Source organism: Drosophila montana, unplaced genomic scaffold, assembly GCF_035044405.1.
Source record: "Drosophila montana isolate Dmon_TW-CO22-7 unplaced genomic scaffold, ASM3504440v1 contig_402_1, whole genome shotgun sequence".
NCBI classification, from domain to species: domain Eukaryota; kingdom Metazoa; phylum Arthropoda; class Insecta; order Diptera; family Drosophilidae; genus Drosophila; species Drosophila montana.
This window is the reverse complement of record NW_026998739.1, coordinates 2,015,456-2,030,538: the sequence shown is the minus strand read 5'-3', so window position 1 is coordinate 2,030,538 and position 15,083 is coordinate 2,015,456. Positions and strand designations below refer to the sequence as shown.

At 37.7% G+C, this 15,083-nt stretch overlaps 10 protein-coding genes across 11 annotated transcripts; 6 read left to right on the top strand and 4 right to left on the bottom strand.

Annotated features, from left to right (window-relative positions):
* The first annotated feature begins 53 nt into the window (after window positions 1-53).
* Wdfy2 (WD repeat and FYVE domain containing 2) lies at window positions 54-1,981 on the top strand. The gene is made up of 6 exons (XM_064697847.1): window positions 54-404; window positions 470-817; window positions 914-1,026; window positions 1,140-1,266; window positions 1,329-1,525; window positions 1,582-1,981. Exons 1-6 carry the CDS (start codon window positions 244-246, stop codon window positions 1,860-1,862), a joined length of 1,227 nt encoding a protein of 408 aa, XP_064553917.1. The 5' UTR covers window positions 54-243; the 3' UTR covers window positions 1,863-1,981.
* Window positions 1,982-2,409: 428 nt separating this feature from the next.
* SmB (small ribonucleoprotein particle protein SmB) lies at window positions 2,410-3,369 on the bottom strand. The gene is made up of 2 exons (XM_064697858.1): window positions 3,211-3,369; window positions 2,410-3,056 (listed from the first exon to the last, which is right to left on the bottom strand). Exons 1-2 carry the CDS (start codon window positions 3,211-3,213, stop codon window positions 2,463-2,465), a joined length of 597 nt encoding a protein of 198 aa, XP_064553928.1. The 5' UTR covers window positions 3,214-3,369; the 3' UTR covers window positions 2,410-2,462.
* Window positions 3,370-3,483: 114 nt separating this feature from the next.
* Window positions 3,484-4,972, top strand: KdelR (ER lumen protein-retaining receptor). Of its 2 annotated transcripts, none has more exons than XM_064697857.1 (2): window positions 3,484-3,636; window positions 3,703-4,972. In XM_064697857.1, exon 2 carries the CDS (start codon window positions 3,792-3,794, stop codon window positions 4,428-4,430), a length of 639 nt encoding a protein of 212 aa, XP_064553927.1. In that variant the 5' UTR covers window positions 3,484-3,636; window positions 3,703-3,791; the 3' UTR covers window positions 4,431-4,972. The 2 variants fall into 2 exon arrangements, with proteins under 2 accessions (XP_064553927.1, XP_064553926.1); XM_064697856.1 differs by having other exon boundaries at window positions 3,488-3,641.
* Window positions 4,973-5,464: 492 nt separating this feature from the next.
* LSm-4 (Like Sm protein 4) lies at window positions 5,465-6,414 on the top strand. The gene is made up of 3 exons (XM_064698239.1): window positions 5,465-5,849; window positions 5,937-6,080; window positions 6,136-6,414. Exons 1-3 carry the CDS (start codon window positions 5,542-5,544, stop codon window positions 6,305-6,307), a joined length of 624 nt encoding a protein of 207 aa, XP_064554309.1. The 5' UTR covers window positions 5,465-5,541; the 3' UTR covers window positions 6,308-6,414.
* Sirt6 (sirtuin 6) lies at window positions 6,343-7,763 on the bottom strand. The gene is made up of 5 exons (XM_064698234.1): window positions 7,598-7,763; window positions 7,407-7,534; window positions 6,927-7,349; window positions 6,742-6,865; window positions 6,343-6,685 (listed from the first exon to the last, which is right to left on the bottom strand). The coding sequence occupies exons 1-5, from the start codon at window positions 7,661-7,663 to the stop codon at window positions 6,404-6,406; spliced, it is 1,023 nt and encodes a 340-aa protein (XP_064554304.1). The 5' UTR covers window positions 7,664-7,763; the 3' UTR covers window positions 6,343-6,403.
* A 14-nt stretch (window positions 7,764-7,777) lies between these two features.
* On the top strand, window positions 7,778-9,394 carry LOC135439484 (methionine aminopeptidase 1D, mitochondrial). Its single transcript, XM_064698235.1, has 3 exons — window positions 7,778-7,962; window positions 8,335-9,008; window positions 9,080-9,394. The coding sequence occupies exons 1-3, from the start codon at window positions 7,883-7,885 to the stop codon at window positions 9,307-9,309; spliced, it is 984 nt and encodes a 327-aa protein (XP_064554305.1). The 5' UTR covers window positions 7,778-7,882; the 3' UTR covers window positions 9,310-9,394.
* On the bottom strand, window positions 9,297-10,369 carry Bug22 (cilia- and flagella-associated protein 20). Its single transcript, XM_064698240.1, has 2 exons — window positions 9,916-10,369; window positions 9,297-9,832 (listed from the first exon to the last, which is right to left on the bottom strand). Exons 1-2 carry the CDS (start codon window positions 10,189-10,191, stop codon window positions 9,509-9,511), a joined length of 600 nt encoding a protein of 199 aa, XP_064554310.1. The 5' UTR covers window positions 10,192-10,369; the 3' UTR covers window positions 9,297-9,508.
* Window positions 10,370-10,588: 219 nt separating this feature from the next.
* holn1 (CD2 antigen cytoplasmic tail-binding protein 2 homolog holn1) lies at window positions 10,589-11,875 on the bottom strand. The gene is made up of 3 exons (XM_064698236.1): window positions 11,658-11,875; window positions 11,403-11,595; window positions 10,589-11,339 (listed from the first exon to the last, which is right to left on the bottom strand). The coding sequence occupies exons 1-3, from the start codon at window positions 11,759-11,761 to the stop codon at window positions 10,698-10,700; spliced, it is 939 nt and encodes a 312-aa protein (XP_064554306.1). The 5' UTR covers window positions 11,762-11,875; the 3' UTR covers window positions 10,589-10,697.
* An 18-nt stretch (window positions 11,876-11,893) lies between these two features.
* Window positions 11,894-12,784, top strand: LOC135439492 (U6 snRNA-associated Sm-like protein LSm4). Its single transcript, XM_064698242.1, has 4 exons — window positions 11,894-12,008; window positions 12,080-12,121; window positions 12,202-12,300; window positions 12,415-12,784. The coding sequence occupies exons 1-4, from the start codon at window positions 12,006-12,008 to the stop codon at window positions 12,733-12,735; spliced, it is 465 nt and encodes a 154-aa protein (XP_064554312.1). The 5' UTR covers window positions 11,894-12,005; the 3' UTR covers window positions 12,736-12,784.
* Window positions 12,785-13,030: 246 nt separating this feature from the next.
* Window positions 13,031-15,078, top strand: Nse4 (Non-SMC element 4). The gene is made up of 5 exons (XM_064698237.1): window positions 13,031-13,200; window positions 13,257-13,474; window positions 13,610-13,777; window positions 13,854-14,186; window positions 14,278-15,078. Exons 1-5 carry the CDS (start codon window positions 13,095-13,097, stop codon window positions 14,341-14,343), a joined length of 891 nt encoding a protein of 296 aa, XP_064554307.1. The 5' UTR covers window positions 13,031-13,094; the 3' UTR covers window positions 14,344-15,078.
* The last annotated feature ends 5 nt before the right edge of the window (window positions 15,079-15,083 follow it).

Sequence of the window (15,083 nt, the reverse complement as noted above, 5' to 3'; positions counted from 1 at the left end):
GGAAAAGTGTGACCTCTTTAATTATTAAATTAATAGAATTACCATTTTTTGTAGTAGGGGTCACACTGATCTTAATTTTGGATAAAATAAGTTTATTTGTGATTCATTCATTCAGTTAAACAAATTAACAATTCGCGGACAACACCGAACGCTTATCTGTGCTATTAAATTAATTCACACGGATACACACAGTACCACCATAAGTATTTGCTATAGATCATAACTCTCGCTCTCAGTGAAAGAATGGCAGCCGAGATAAAACCAGCGCAGCGCAGCAACAACGATCGCTTTTTGTCGACCAAAAAGCCGGAGTTACTCAGTAAATTAGAGGGAAGCGGGGATGATGTAAACGCGGCTATTTTAATACCAGGCGAAAACGGAGTAATTAGCGTTTCTGACGACAAGTGCGTAAACAAACACAATAAACATTAGCTTTGCCCAAGTAAATTTCCAATTTGTACATATATAGAACTGTGCGGGTATGGCTTAAACGAGATTCCGGCCAATATTGGCCCAGTATTTGCCAGTATATGCCGTCAGGCTGTACGGCCATCGAATATGTTCCGGAGCTGCGACAATTGTACATTGGCCAAGACAATGGTACCGTCACCCAATACACACTATCTGAGGACTGCAATCGCTTATCATTCATGCGCGACTATTTGTCGCATCAGGGCCGCGTTGTAGCCGTCGTATTTTCCAAGAGCCATAACTGGATACTCTCTGCTGGCAAAGATAAACAGTTCGCATACCATTGTACGGAGACCGCAAAGCGAGTGGGCGGATACAATTTTGAAACACCATGCACAGCGCTACAGTGAGTAAATATGTAATCTCCGCTTGACATGAGATTGCAGTAGTTATGCTTAAATCAGAGCAATTTAATTTGAAGCTCAAATTAACTTTAATCTAGGTTTGATGCTTTGGCAAAATATGCATTCATTGGAGATCATGCGGGTCAAATAACAATGCTGCGCTGCGAAGTGCAGGGAGTGCAGCTTATCACCACATTCAAAGGACACACTGGTAAAACAATTGCAGAGAATAAAAGAAAATATAAAAACAAGAAGTTAAAATAAGATATGGCAGTTGTGCAATCCGATGCTGATAAGACTTTGACTAACACAATACCTTTTCAGCTGGCATAAGATGTTTAAGATGGGTCGAAGGTCCTCAGCTATTGTTCAGTGGTGCGTGCGATCAATCGGTTATTGTCTGGGATGTTGGTGGCAAGCGAGGCACAATTTACGAATTGCAAGGCCATAGGTAACACACATACAACCATATCTGATAACAACATATTATCATGGAACACCCCCTCGATTCAGCAACAAAGTATCGGCTTTGGCGTACGCCAACCACACTCAGCAATTGATTACGTGTGGTGAGGATTCAGTTGTCGTCTTTTGGGAAATGAACGCGATGCGCAAGGAGGTGCCTGGCTGGGTGGAGTCCAATAATTGCCAGCTGTGTTCAAGACCATTCTTTTGGAACTTTCGTTCGATGATGGACCAAAAACAATTGGGCAAGTTAATGAATTTGTATTAAAAGAGTTGATTTTTAAATGTTATTTTCATGCAGGCATACGACAACATCATTGCCGGCACTGCGGCAAAGCTGTTTGCGATAATTGCTCAACGAATCGCATCAATATACCCATAATGGGTTTTGAATTCGACGTGCGCTGCTGCGATCCATGCTACAAGCAGCTGCAGACAGTGGAGCGTCCATCTTTAGCAGCCTTTCACGATGCCAAGCATTCTATTGTGCATATGGACTTGGACGAGGAGCGTAAGCGTCTGCTGACCGTCGGTCAGGATCGACTCATCAAGGTGTGGGATTTGTCAACCATTTGGGCATAATGTTTATACAACGGCAACTAAGCAGCCTGCATGACTTGACCGCAAGTTCGGCGTTTCAATTTTAAAAATTTATATTGTATTGTATGAAACTAAATAAAAAATACCAAATACATATGTAAGTATTGAAAAAAAAGAATGAAATTTGCCACGGTTGGAAGCACTTTTACGATATAAGCAATGTTCAACATAAAACGCATATACATATAATTATAAATAATTACAATTGATAAGTTCATTTTTCATCAAATTGAAATTGATGTAAAACGAAAATCCATGGATATCAATAAAAATCAAACGTCTGTAACATTCAAATAAATATATATGTATGAACTTATTTAAAGCATGCAAAATATAAAAAAACAAATATATATAAATTTAAAAGCTTCAAAACTCCAATATTATGTTTATTTGCTATATTTGACCTCTCAAAATGTAAAATAACTGATTGCTTTACATATCGAGTATATAGCTAGATATCATTGAGACTTCGTAAATGAGATCGAAATACGAAGAACCAATTCTCAGATTTACCCACATAAAAAGCCAATTACTGACTCAAATTTTATTTTATTTACTATAAAGATAAACGGATGCTGTTAATTAATAGCCACCCCGACCTGGCGGTGGTGCACCGCGCATCATCGGTGGTGGTCCTCTCATTGGTGGTGGTGCGCCGCGTCCGAGACTGCCTGGCATAGCAGGAATGCCGCCGGGAATCATGCCTGGCGGCGGTGCACCCATCATTGGGGCTCGGGGTACACCTCGACCCATCGGCGCCATGTGCTGTTGAGCGGGACCACCCACGCCTCTTACGGGACCTTGCAAGCCAGCCGGTACGGACGATATGTTCATCGGTACGCCACGGCCAGCTACACGACCAATTCCTGGACCTGGGGCAGCGCCTGGAATGGGTACTCGTGGCAGACCCTCTTCGGGTGGTGGCGGGCCTTCAACGGTAAGTGATACTATGTTCTCACCACGCAGCAGCACAAACCCCAGCACACGCTTCTCCTCCCGCTCTGGCACTTTCGAGTTTTTAGAGCGTATTTTACGGAACTCTTCGCAGTCGCCCAATATAAGATTCATATGCTTATCAAATGCCTTGAAAGTTCCAATAAACGTCCTAGAATCCTGCAGTACAATTCGCACCCGATAATTCAGGTGCTGAATCATTTTGTTATTCTTGCCAATAGTCTGAAAAATGAAAGCATAATTTAGTTTATTTTGTTAAACCAAAACCAAGCAAAAGAAAACAAGCATGGCCGGCAAAGGCGGCATAATGAGGACACAAACGTTTACAATTTTCTTTTTTTAATTTCTCTAAACAAAACATTTACATCAAACTTACCATTTTTGGGCCGTTTTACTATTTCTTGATAAACAAAATTTATAAATTTTAGCAGCGTATAATTATTTCTTTAAGTGAAAATAAAATGGCTAAACAAACTACTGCATCTCTGTCGACAATCAGCTTATCGACGCATTGATGTATATCGTTGTGTTGCGATGAAGAAGTATTGTCATTTTTATCGAGTGTGCCGGCTTACATTACTAATTCGATTATTGAATGCAGCCCTGTTTTTATATTCTGTTGAGAACAAATAAATTGTGCTCAAACGTCTCGGATGCTCATATATGTATGTGGCCACGTCACTTTGGCTCTCTTTGTTTCTCTCTTTTGTGCCGACATTCTACGTACATATAGGCGGCACAACACCAAAAAGTTTTAACTCGTTGGCAAAACAAGTGAAAATTAAACAAATTGTGTGGTTTGGTAAAGTACGGTATTGTAATTGCTAAAACATTATAGCATAATTGCAAATACTCTTATCCCATTCAGGGTGGCGTCGCGAAAACCGTGCAACTACAAGAAAGAACAGTCCACACTAAAAACGAAGAAAAAAAAAAAGAACTGACGAATCACTCAGAATGAATATTTTTCGGTTTGCTGGAGATTTATCGCATGTATTTGCTATAATAATACTATTGCTTAAAATATGGAAGACACGATCATGCGCCGGCATCTCTGGCAAATCTCAAATATTATTCGCTATCGTCTATCTGACACGCTACTTGGATCTATTCACTACATACGTCAGCCTCTACAATTCGGTAATGAAGGTGCTCTTCCTGGCCACATCGGGCGCAACGGTCTATCTGATGTACGTGAAATTTAAGGCCACCTACGATCACAATCATGATTCGTTCCGCATTGAATTTCTGCTAATACCATGTGCTCTGCTATCTTTGGTAATTAATCACGAGTTTACATTGATGGAGGTGCTCTGGACATTCTCAATTTATTTGGAATCGGTTGCCATATTGCCGCAACTGTTCCTGGTTAGCAAGACCGGAGAGGCCGAATCGATTACAAGCCATTATTTGTTTGCCCTGGGCTCGTACCGTGCCCTGTATCTGCTCAATTGGGTTTATCGCTACATGGTGGAGTCGCATTATGATCTTATTGCGATCTTTGCGGGCATCGTCCAAACCATACTTTACTGCGATTTCTTTTATCTATATATTACCAAAGTGCTCAAAGGCAAAAAGCTACAGCTGCCAGCATAAGCAACAGCAGCAGCCGCAGCAGCTAATAATTCCATTCGTGTGTGTGTGCGGTGCCGTCACAACAGAGCCGGAGGAGGATGAGGCAAAGGATTTGGAGAGAGGAACAGCAATATTGAAGATGCGGACCGTGTTATAAGTAGATCTTTGTCGTATAACAGAAACAAAAAATGATATTGTATATCGAAAGGGAACATATTTTTTTGTGTTGCATTAGTTTAAAAAAGTATAAGAAATTCGAAATGTGGCACCAATTAATTTATGCATATACCAACTCAATGCAAATTATTAAAGTATACAAATAATGTACAAATTCTATTCATTATGATTTCCATCTGCATACAAAACAATTCAGCTATCGTAATTTGCTTATCAATGTATGAACGAGCATCTTTACATAAGCATGTATGTAGCGCACTTGTGTGTATCTTATCTTACCTCGTCTATTCCCACAACCAAAATCAAAATAATTACTAATTATAATTTAATTTTAAAATAATAAATCAACCAGTTCTATCAACGTTTCTGGTCAACTTCGATACGATATGACAAAATTGACCTTATGCTTAAAAAGTTATCTGATTATAAAACTTTGTTAAAAACATGCCATTAAGTTGTTGGAGCTAGCTTGCTTAAATGATCGTCCACCAAACTAGCAGGTCATATGTATATCAAAAACACTCAGTTTTCATTTTGATCGCTTACTGCAAATCAAAAATTAATTTAAACTTAAATGTTTACTCATTTTTGTTAAAACTACCCGCCTAGCGTAACAATAGTAGTTTTAAAGGTCTTAATGCTGTCCCTCATCCGAATTTCAAATAGTGATGTAAACCAAATCTTGGAAAAATTTTAATATTTAAAATATAAAATTCTGATACTTTCAAAACTCTTTTATTATAATATTTTCAAGTACATACAGGACCACTTGTGAAATCTAATTCAATTAAGAGGTAGAAGAACCATTGTTCATTCGAGCGACACGAATGTGTGCGATGATTTTGTTCAGTGAACGTGAACCTTGTTCATCTCTAAATTGAACTAGTCCAATTGGAGCGAAAACAAGATTGCATTAATAATATTTTGAAAGGACAGAAAGATTGCAAAATACAAAATGTCCATAAATTTTCGATATCATATATTAAAGAGCGTGAAACCATACACCATATACATTCCACAATTAACTAAATCAGCGCTTCGAGTTTTAATACAAGTCTCTGTGCATTATATTGAAACAAAAAAATCATCAGCCGACGTCTTGGCACTTGCAATTAACAAACTGAAAAATGCAGGACACGAAGTACCCAAGAATTTTTGCGAATTATTTACAATGGTGCTGCTGATAATGCAAATATATTTGCGATATCCAAAAGGTGTGGTCAAGGATCAGGAGCTGCGCCAGTGCTTAGCTGACGATTTGTGGTAAGCTTAAAACAATCTATATTTTATAAATGTAGCTAGCGATCCAGTATAATTTAATAAAGTAACATCCATGTATGGCTCTTTTAGCTTCACAGATGCGTGCGCAGAGGATTTAACCAAGGTGCTGCTCAACCACCGCACCACGCTTAGTAGAAATTTTGCGGAAACCAAAATGGAAAGAGCAAAAATGCTGGACATGCAGTGGCGCATCAACATTTCCCTGGGCTCAACGTAAGTTAATGCTGATTTGCCCTTTTTTTTTTGTATTACATACGGATATCTTTAGGATGGCTCAACTGGATAAACCGACTATTGTGCTGCATTTTAAATTGAATAATGGCGAGTATCGAACATTGGAGCTGCCATTATCAATGTTTCAACGTCTACGATACAATGTGGCTGTGATGCTGAGCGAGCTGCAGTCATTGCAGAATCGTCCCGTGTTGAAACAGTTCTAGTTACTTACATACTCTTAATTATAGACTATATTAGCTAGACTTTGTTGTTATTTATAAATTTATTAACATTTATTCTTAATACTATTCTAATGCTGATTATTCACTTATTTTACGCTTTTTTATCATTTTTCCTTTAATGAGCGGTTTACATTTTGTAGAAGCGATATTTCGACTCTTTGCTGAAGATTTCTGATGTTCCTTAAATTGTTTATCCATTTCTTTAACATACTCTTGGGGCAGTGTCCATTCCGAAACGTTGGAATGCTTTGTAGGATCATACTCTTCCGAGTACTCTGGAATTTCAATGCCCAGACGCTTGCACACTTTCGTTAATATATCATCGATATAACTCGAAATACTTAAATATGCTTTCTTATCCTGAAAAGATATGGTTCTTATTAAATAATCAATGTGTATTTTATGAGTGATCTTACATGCTTTGTGGGCTGCAAGTTGCATATGACAAGTTTACCACCATGCTTAAGATTTTTGAGAGGTAAATTTCCGCTTGGGACAATTTGCAGAGTGGTACCCAGGGTTATATTAATATCAGCCATCCTACATTTTCAAATATATATTTAAGATGGGATAATCATTAATACTATTGGATATTTCTTACGTTGAATTCATAAATGCCATATCTAGGTCACGTTCGGGTAGGTCGTGTTCCCAATCCAAAACGTTATCGTGCATAACTCCGCCGCGACAGCTGCGACTATTGCCAATCTCAACGGACCTACATGGGAGCCCTAATAGCTTTTGGCCCACTGTCTCCACGGCCGTCTTGCGTACGAACTGCCGTCGACATTTCTGACACTGCTCTATAAAGATATTGCCGTGCAGCTCCGCTAAGTATTTTCGATCTAGGCCAGATTTTAAATGCAGGCCGTCAATGTTTTGAGAGACAATATACTGAACATATCCATGCTCAACTAAAGACTTTAAGGCCATGTGAGATTTAGTTGGCCTTGCTGCGTCAAAAGATGTGTTAAAAGTAGGCTTTTCGCCTTTTTGCTCAAGCGTCCAAACGCCCTTGGGCCCTCTGAAAGTATAATTGTCAAAAAACATAGAAACATAAAAACACAGTTTAAGCAATTACCTAAAATCGGGAATACCAGCTGATGTGCTAAGGCCTGCACCCGTATGGAATACAACATGTTTAGAGTCTTTTATTAAGTTTGCCAGCTCCTTACATTTTTGGTTGACGATTTCTTCACTGTCGAAATTCTGAAAATCATAATTTTTTCTGGTTTTTATTTATGTATTGGGTATAGAAATTTTACTGCTTACTTCTGGAACACCCAAAATTCCTTTATTTTCGTATTCCGAAAGGCCTTCTGCATAGTTGCAACTCATGACATATATATTTAATATTTATTTAAATTTGCTTTTACTACGGCGTTAAAAGGAGTTCTATGTTATACATGTCAGTTTGTTTATTTACAAAACATATTTGTTAGGGCTATCGATTCAAATATCGATATTTCGCATTATCGATAAGTGTGTAACATTGCAGTTGCCGTGCGTGGCCAGCTGTTGAAATTAAATTTTGGTTTATTTGTTGTTAAAAACAAAATGCGGTTCCAAATATCGAGGAATTCATGGCATGTTTATGGACAATATCTGCAGAGGAATTTTTTCCAACTTAGCAAGCGGTATGGTCTATTTTAGATACAAAGGTTGTAATAGTATATTTTCTAGTTACACTTTCAGCTGAAAAGTTTAACATATTAAATATTTTAAACATTGCATACAAATGCTATTGATTAAATGATAAAAGCTGTTTTGTGAAAACATGTACACAGCCTGCTACTTAGGATTGTTCCTATAAGCTATGATATGTTTAATATGTTTTACGATATGTTTAAAAGAACTGCATATGCAGTTTAAAAAGTAATCGAGGAATTTACGAGGATATATAATATGACCCAAAATCTTACTGTAGTCTTATATAATTAATCTGTTCAGCAATGTTAAATTATTAACTGAAGTAAACTGTAGTTTTCTAATGCATCTCTGTATTGCAGAGATAAGGGCAAATGGGAATTAATAAGCGCCGCCGGCAAAGTTTCTAATGAACGGAAAGTTCCCGAGCACATACAGAAGCCGCCGTACTATTATAAAGAAATGCCGGCAGGCAATACAATAGGAACTCCTGAAATCAAAAATGTGGAGCAGTTAAATCATATGCGCTCCAGCGGAAAGCTGGCAGCACAGATACTTCGGGAATGCGGCAAAATGGCAAAAATTGGCATAACTACGGATGAGATTGATGACTTTGCGCACCAGCGTATTATTTCCGAAAACGCCTACCCATCCCCACTTCGATATGTTGGATTCCCCAAATCATTGTGCACGTCCATTAACAATGTTGCCTGCCATGGTATACCGGACGACCGACCCTTGGCCGACGGTGATATAATAAACATTGATGTGACCGTCTACCAAAATGGTTGTCATGGGGATTGTTCAGAGACTTTTCTTGTTGGTGACGTCGATGAGCGTGGACGCTTTTTAGTGGATTCAACACGCGAGTGCCTAAACAAGTGTATAGCACTCTGTGGCCCGGGTGTGCCCTTTAGTGAAATCGGTAAATGCATAGAGAGATATTGCCAAGAGCGTGACCTGGCATCCGTGGCAGCATTTATTGGCCATGGTATTGGTAGCTACTTTCATGGTCCACCCGAAATTTATCATTACGGTAAGAACTCTTTAATTGATTACTACGTTTAAGTATTCAGAAATTCTTCAATTTGCTAAATCGAAATGTAGCCAATGAGGCCCCGGGCCGAATGCAAGCGGGCATGACTTTTACCATTGAACCAATTTTGTCTCTTGGTGGCGGCGCAATTGGTCTCTTAGAGGACGGCTGGACGGCAATTAGTTTAGACAATTCGCGTAGCGCACAGTTTGAGCATACGATATTGATCACAGAGACTGGCGTTGAAGTGCTAACAAATGCCGACAATGGCCGGCTAAAGGATCAACGTTTACATAAATAGTGAATTTTTATTGTAAAGTGTGTAGTAAGCGCATTATTGACATAGAATTCTTAATAAACACGTATGCCGGCAGCTTGCATGAAAATTTTTGTTTCAAAGTGATTGTTTAAAGTTGAATATTTCGCTGACTCTTGGTTGGCGGCTATGTACTATAGTTGAATAAATTTGCATGTATTTCATTAGATCGGCGACTAAATGGTTAACTGCAAATGGCAGTTGTCTTTTGAACTGGCTTTTGTATCGGCAAAAATAATTTAAATTCCGGAGGCAGTTCGTCCTCTGAATAAAGCCGATCCGAGAAATATACGCGACGTATTCGACAGTTAGCATGAATCTGCACCCGCAGTGTTTCAACATAGTTGGTGCCGTAGGCGCGACGTGTAAAGTCTGACAAATTGAATTGTATCTGATTCCAACCCTCATCCAAGCGCATAGGCATTGTGCATATAAACGGCTTCACCCGAGTTGTAGATTGGTAATTGCTAGCGCGAAACCGGCGTCGCACATTTTTATCATCAAGAACCTGTTTATACATATATACAATAGAGATTAGTTTATTCTTCCCAATAAGCACATTCAAGCTGCATTTTTGCATATACCACATACCTGTACTTCGAATGTAAAGTATTTTTTCATGTTCTTGATGATCATTACCAGAAACGGTAACTTGATGCCCAGCGTCTTCTTTGGATCTGCCGGACAAGTTATAAACGTAGTGCTCACATTGGTTCCAACTATTTCGAGAACCAGACTCTGTATGTCATTATCAGTAATGCGTTTAATATGGCCGTTTCGTACTTTCTTGTCCCAAAGCTGCAATGGCTTCGAGCCAATGCTGTAAAGTATTGACAAGAATCCGGACTGAAACGTGTTTTTGAACATTTCGCGCAATTAGTTGACTGTCGTAAGTGGTTACTCGAACTTTTGCAATTTTTTATTTGGCCAGTGGGCGCTGGCCGATAAATTTTGCGAAGCCGGAATTTGTGGGATTACGAACACAAGTACAAAAGTATACTAATTTTCTTATGTCAATAAATTTGTAAACAAGAGTGTGTTGTTATTAGCAACAGAGATGTTGATAACTGACTATCAGATATCTAACTATCGACCAACCACCACAATTATCGGCCGGCTTTTCATAAATTGATATTCATTTAATTAAAAACCATAGCAAATATATGCTCAGTACTAATATCATATGGAACTTTCCTTGAAATTTTTTTTAAACAAAGTAGTTTTTTTTTTATTTTAATATTTACTAAAAACCACAAGCAATCGGTTAGCTTTTGCAAAATTACTTTTATTAATTATTCATTTTCTATAAAAGTCAATAACACAACTGACTTAAATAATTAAAACACATCTGTATGCATTTACAATTATTTTGCTTATAAATACAAATCGAAGTCTATTCTATTGCTTGAATAAAAATTTGAATTTTCACCAACTTTGCGTACATACACGCCATTCTTAAAATAGTCCCCTTGTGACCAATTAAACATTTTCTCTGTACTATATGGGCCCTGAATGTCCTCATCAGTCTGCTTCCATTTAAACTCCCAATTTATTTCATTTGTATTTGGCTCACTTGTTTTCTGTGAATCTTTTAAAAGCTTGGACTCTTTTTCCACGAAATCATCCGCATACATATCGAAAGATTCCCCGGCTGGCTTACTTGTGCTTGGCAAGTCTTCAAGCTTATGCTTTATCTTTTCGTACGTTTCTTGATATATATCCATATTTCCAGTATTTGAAAGAATTTCATTCGCCAGTTCGGTTAGCTTCGAAATTTGTTGCGATTCATTGCTCTCTATGCCGGCTTTCTTTTGCCTCAGCTTCTCAAGAGTCGACAACTTGGGACGCTTACGGCCCAATCTTTGCAAAGCCATCTGTACGCTCTCGCCCGGTTTCATGTACTCAAGCATTTTTCCAAATGCCATTGACAGATTAAATGGATTTACAGGTAAGCTGCCATCTGCAGAATTTTCTTCGCCATTGTTTGGATCAAAGTAGTTCTTGTCTTTCTCTACCTATCGCATTAATTAGTAAATGATTAATACAAGTGCGTTACCATAATACAAACAGGTGTTTACCTTAACCCAGTCAATGTTATCCAACCAGTTATCCTTAATCTCGGACTCTTTGTTCCAATGATAGTGACCCTCCTTATCAAAATGACCCTCTTCAAGTTCTTCACGCATATTAAACGGAGTTATCTTGACATCGTCTTCTACTTTCCCCACGCCTTCCTCTCCACCTTCAATATCGCTATCATTAAGGTTGTCTCTAAAATATAAACAATATCTTGTGTTCTTTTGTTTATTTTGGAATATCCACGCTTAACTCACCGTTCGTAGTCGTCAGAGTCCTCTTCATCTGAGTCCAATGTGTGTTTTTTTTTAAACGCTTCACTATCAGGTAGCCCAAAATGTTGTTTCCTTTTCGATGCCATGGTTCAATCAAATATGTAGTTTTAATCTGTTTATATATCAGTTGCGTTATTCAGCCAGCAACTTATTGTAAAAACATATTTGTTATTTCTTCAGAGTTGCATCGAATCGGTGCGAACAAGTTCGATCGAACCAAGTCTCTAATTGTGGTTCATAAAGTTCGTTCGAATATGCGATTGATATCGATATCCTGAAAACTATCATCTCTGAGATACTCATTGCTTATTTTATAAAAATAATATAAAAATGGTAAGTAATGCTATTTTTCTTGGTTAATAAATAAGTGAATGGTATTAAAACAAAGATATTTGTAATTCCAGCTGCCGTTATCACTCTTAAAAACAGCCCAAAGTCATCCCATGGTAAGTACGCCGGTGTTTATATTTAAGGGCACCTTTTAGATTTGTTTGATGGTTGTATCTAAATGAATTTGTTTTGACAGCTGGTGGAGTTAAAAAATGGAGAAACCTACAATGGACACTTAGTTAGTTGCGACTCCTGGATGAATATTAACTTACGCGATGTAATTTGTACTTCAAAGGTATGTAGACTCCACACCGGGAGCACCGGCTAACCGGCAAAGAATCAATATCTTATTAGTAAAACATACTTTCTTGAGCCTAGTGTGTATCTTAAACAAAATATTTCTTTTTAGGATGGAGACCGGTTTTGGCGCATGCCAGAATGCTATATACGTGGAAGTACAATTAAGTATTTACGTATTCCAGATGAAGTCATTGACATGGTAAAGGAGGATGCACAAGCTAAATCGCGAAATCGCGCCGAGATGAACAAGAATCGTGGCGGCAATTCCTCACAGAACCAAAACCAACGTGCACCTCGAAGCGGGAACCGAAATAGTTTCGGTATTCGCAGTGGGCCCACTGGTGGAGGGCTGGGGAATGGCGGTATGCGTGCTGGTAATTCAGGGCAAGGAAATCGTCCACCCATGCAGGGCAACAAGCTTAGAAAGTAATATAATGTAATGTTTAAAATGATTAAAATTGCGACTCATTCGATTCTTATTTGCGCATGGTACTTTATGTTTCGGCTGCCTTTATCTGTTAAGAGCATTCGCCTTAGTGAGCATATTATTCAATATATATAGACACCAATATTATATTCACTTATATCACTAGAAAGGATATCATAATTGTAAAGCCAAATATAATTATAATCTAATTGGGTCATTTAAATTGTCGTAAATATCGATATAATTAAATTGACTGTTTTCGATTGAAATATCGAGCACTTATCATTTGGTAAATCATCGATAAGATATTTTATATTAGCAGCATTTGGTTCTTCATATAAAATATTTTTTTAAAAAACGTAATGGATTCTACGGAAAATATGCAAACGACTCAACGGGATGACGAAGCTGAGGAGAACGAGCGTATAATTCAGTTACAAGATTTAATTGAAAAAAACATTAAGATTGGTAAGTGTATGTAAATTTGGCAATGCTCTTTTTAAAGGCGCAATTTTTTTTTGCAGAGCAACAGATTGAATCCCGCTCATTTGGCGAGTCCATGTCGGCCATTTATGATATTTTAAGCAAGGCTAACGATATTGTCAAAGGCTATGAGGATCGCAAAACAAACTCTACAGAACTTGTACTGGACACTGAACTTCTAAGACGTAATCACGAAGTGGTTGGAAAGGCCATACAATATAATTCGAATTTCACAGACCGAATGTTTTGTACGGCAATTGTAAGTATAAATTGGAGCCTTGCATTATTCCCAAATGCAGTGTGACCGGGCTCCGAAAATAACAAGAGATGGGCACATACTATATGTTGTGCCCATTGTGGACACGAAACAGTGGCCCGCTTACGCCTAATAAAGAACAACATTGTTTTTAAAGATAATTCTGAAGACTGGAATGCACTGTGCAGCCTCGCTTGCCAGCATGGAGTACCATACTTTACAAACGCCTCGATGCTACCCTTTATAAATGTAGAACCTAAAAAGCACATTCCAAAACAACGTGCACCGCGCAAAACCAACACAGATGTAAGTTTCTGCTAAACGACACGATCTTTATATATATATATACATATGTATTAGAACAGACTTCTTCGCTTTATAGGCGGTCGAAAAACGTCCCAAACAAAGCGACAAGCTAGAACGGAAAGGCGAAGGCTCCACGGCTGTCAATCATATTATGAAACAGATTAAAAATATTTACAGAGCGGGCAACAATGAGCCTATTCCATATTTTAAACTAATCTGCAATCCCCATAACTTTATGGACAGTGTGCAGAATGCATTGATTATATCGTTTCTAGTCAAAGAAAATCTAATTTCACTGGAAAATGGAGCAGATGGCTTGCCGCAAGTAAGAATCAATAGCAACTCTAAAGAAAGCGCTACGAATGAGTCCTGCCAGGCGATTTGTTGTTTAGATGTTGAACTGTGCGAGGTTAGTACCTAGTACCCAGTGCTAGTGCACTGATTAATTAAGTAAGATTTAAATAAACTATTTGTATGTATTTTTATTCATTGATTTGCAGAAATATGCTAAATACTACAATATCACGGAACCACTCTTAAAACGCTCAGAAACCGATGAAAATTGAGCAACTAAAAGCATCACAAGTATTTTTAGTATAAGTAGAGCACGCATAAAATAGTTGAGTTCTAATGTTAAGTTAGTACCACGCTCCCCTGAGAACGCGTGTTCTTTAGGCTATTCTCATTACTTATTGAACACGTCTCGCAAGAGCAATGCGAAGCGAAGAGAAATACAGCACGGTCCATTTTCGTAGCTGAGATGCACTGTTTATGTAGATTTTAGTTTTTAGTACAGAATATTTTCAAATATTTCGGAATGTTCTTAGTTGTGCTGTAGGCTTTTTTAATGGCACACGCAGTTTACGCGGAATGCCAGATTCAAATATTCATTTATATAAAATTTAAATAATAGAGAACGAAATGCAGTTGATAAGGTCAGTAAATGTATTTATTTATTGTCTTGCAAATGAGTTCGCCGATAACCAGAGTTCAAATTATATTACATGTGGATTAGCTTATTTAAATTATTAACACACACACATATATGATTAAAATAGGCATAAATACAGTTCGGTTGAAAATTTATGTTCATATTTGAACTTATGGTTTTAGTAATCTGCAGTCAGTTGAAAAATTTTTGTCACAGCATCAATATTTTAATCTCTGTCAGCAATTAACCTCCCTCCTTGAGCGAATTTCGTGATTAATAAGACAATTAATATAACCCTACAATAGACGGGAATGAATAATTATGTATTTTGAACAAATTATTTCAATAAATTGTTGTAAACTATTTTAAATTATA

Bases quoted from the DNA above. Each gene is read 5' to 3' on its own strand.
- Wdfy2 (XM_064697847.1), top strand. From the start codon at position 244: ATGGCAGCCGAGATAAAACCAGCGCAGCGCAGCAACAACGATCGCTTT. The intron at 405-469 runs GTGCGTAAACAA...GTACATATATAG, and splicing joins ATTAGCGTTTCTGACGACAA to AACTGTGCGGGTATGGCTTA. The intron at 1,267-1,328 runs GTAACACACATA...CCCTCGATTCAG, and splicing joins TACGAATTGCAAGGCCATAG to CAACAAAGTATCGGCTTTGG.
- KdelR (XM_064697857.1), top strand. From the start codon at position 3,792: ATGAATATTTTTCGGTTTGCTGGAGATTTATCGCATGTATTTGCTATA.
- LSm-4 (XM_064698239.1), top strand. From the start codon at position 5,542: ATGTCCATAAATTTTCGATATCATATATTAAAGAGCGTGAAACCATAC. The intron at 5,850-5,936 runs GTAAGCTTAAAA...TGGCTCTTTTAG, and splicing joins TGCTTAGCTGACGATTTGTG to CTTCACAGATGCGTGCGCAG. The intron at 6,081-6,135 runs GTAAGTTAATGC...GGATATCTTTAG, and splicing joins AACATTTCCCTGGGCTCAAC to GATGGCTCAACTGGATAAAC.
- Sirt6 (XM_064698234.1), bottom strand. From the start codon at position 7,663: ATGAGTTGCAACTATGCAGAAGGCCTTTCGGAATACGAAAATAAAGGA. The intron at 7,535-7,597 runs GTAAGCAGTAAA...TATGATTTTCAG, and splicing joins GAATTTTGGGTGTTCCAGAA to AATTTCGACAGTGAAGAAAT. The intron at 6,686-6,741 runs GTAAGATCACTC...ATATCTTTTCAG, and splicing joins ACTTGCAGCCCACAAAGCAT to GATAAGAAAGCATATTTAAG.
- LOC135439484 (XM_064698235.1), top strand. From the start codon at position 7,883: ATGCGGTTCCAAATATCGAGGAATTCATGGCATGTTTATGGACAATAT. The intron at 7,963-8,334 runs GTATGGTCTATT...TCTGTATTGCAG, and splicing joins TTTTTCCAACTTAGCAAGCG to AGATAAGGGCAAATGGGAAT. The intron at 9,009-9,079 runs GTAAGAACTCTT...ATCGAAATGTAG, and splicing joins ACCCGAAATTTATCATTACG to CCAATGAGGCCCCGGGCCGA.
- Bug22 (XM_064698240.1), bottom strand. From the start codon at position 10,191: ATGTTCAAAAACACGTTTCAGTCCGGATTCTTGTCAATACTTTACAGC. The intron at 9,833-9,915 runs GTATGTGGTATA...ATGTATAAACAG, and splicing joins ACTTTACATTCGAAGTACAG to GTTCTTGATGATAAAAATGT.
- holn1 (XM_064698236.1), bottom strand. From the start codon at position 11,761: ATGGCATCGAAAAGGAAACAACATTTTGGGCTACCTGATAGTGAAGCG. The intron at 11,596-11,657 runs GTGAGTTAAGCG...TTTATATTTTAG, and splicing joins GACTCTGACGACTACGAACG to AGACAACCTTAATGATAGCG. The intron at 11,340-11,402 runs GTAAACACCTGT...TTAATGCGATAG, and splicing joins ATAACATTGACTGGGTTAAG to GTAGAGAAAGACAAGAACTA.
- LOC135439492 (XM_064698242.1), top strand. The intron at 12,122-12,201 runs GTAAGTACGCCG...TTGTTTTGACAG, and splicing joins CAGCCCAAAGTCATCCCATG to CTGGTGGAGTTAAAAAATGG. The intron at 12,301-12,414 runs GTATGTAGACTC...ATTTCTTTTTAG, and splicing joins ATGTAATTTGTACTTCAAAG to GATGGAGACCGGTTTTGGCG.
- Nse4 (XM_064698237.1), top strand. From the start codon at position 13,095: ATGGATTCTACGGAAAATATGCAAACGACTCAACGGGATGACGAAGCT. The intron at 13,201-13,256 runs GTAAGTGTATGT...TTTTTTTTGCAG, and splicing joins TGAAAAAAACATTAAGATTG to AGCAACAGATTGAATCCCGC. The intron at 13,778-13,853 runs GTAAGTTTCTGC...TTCGCTTTATAG, and splicing joins CGCGCAAAACCAACACAGAT to GCGGTCGAAAAACGTCCCAA.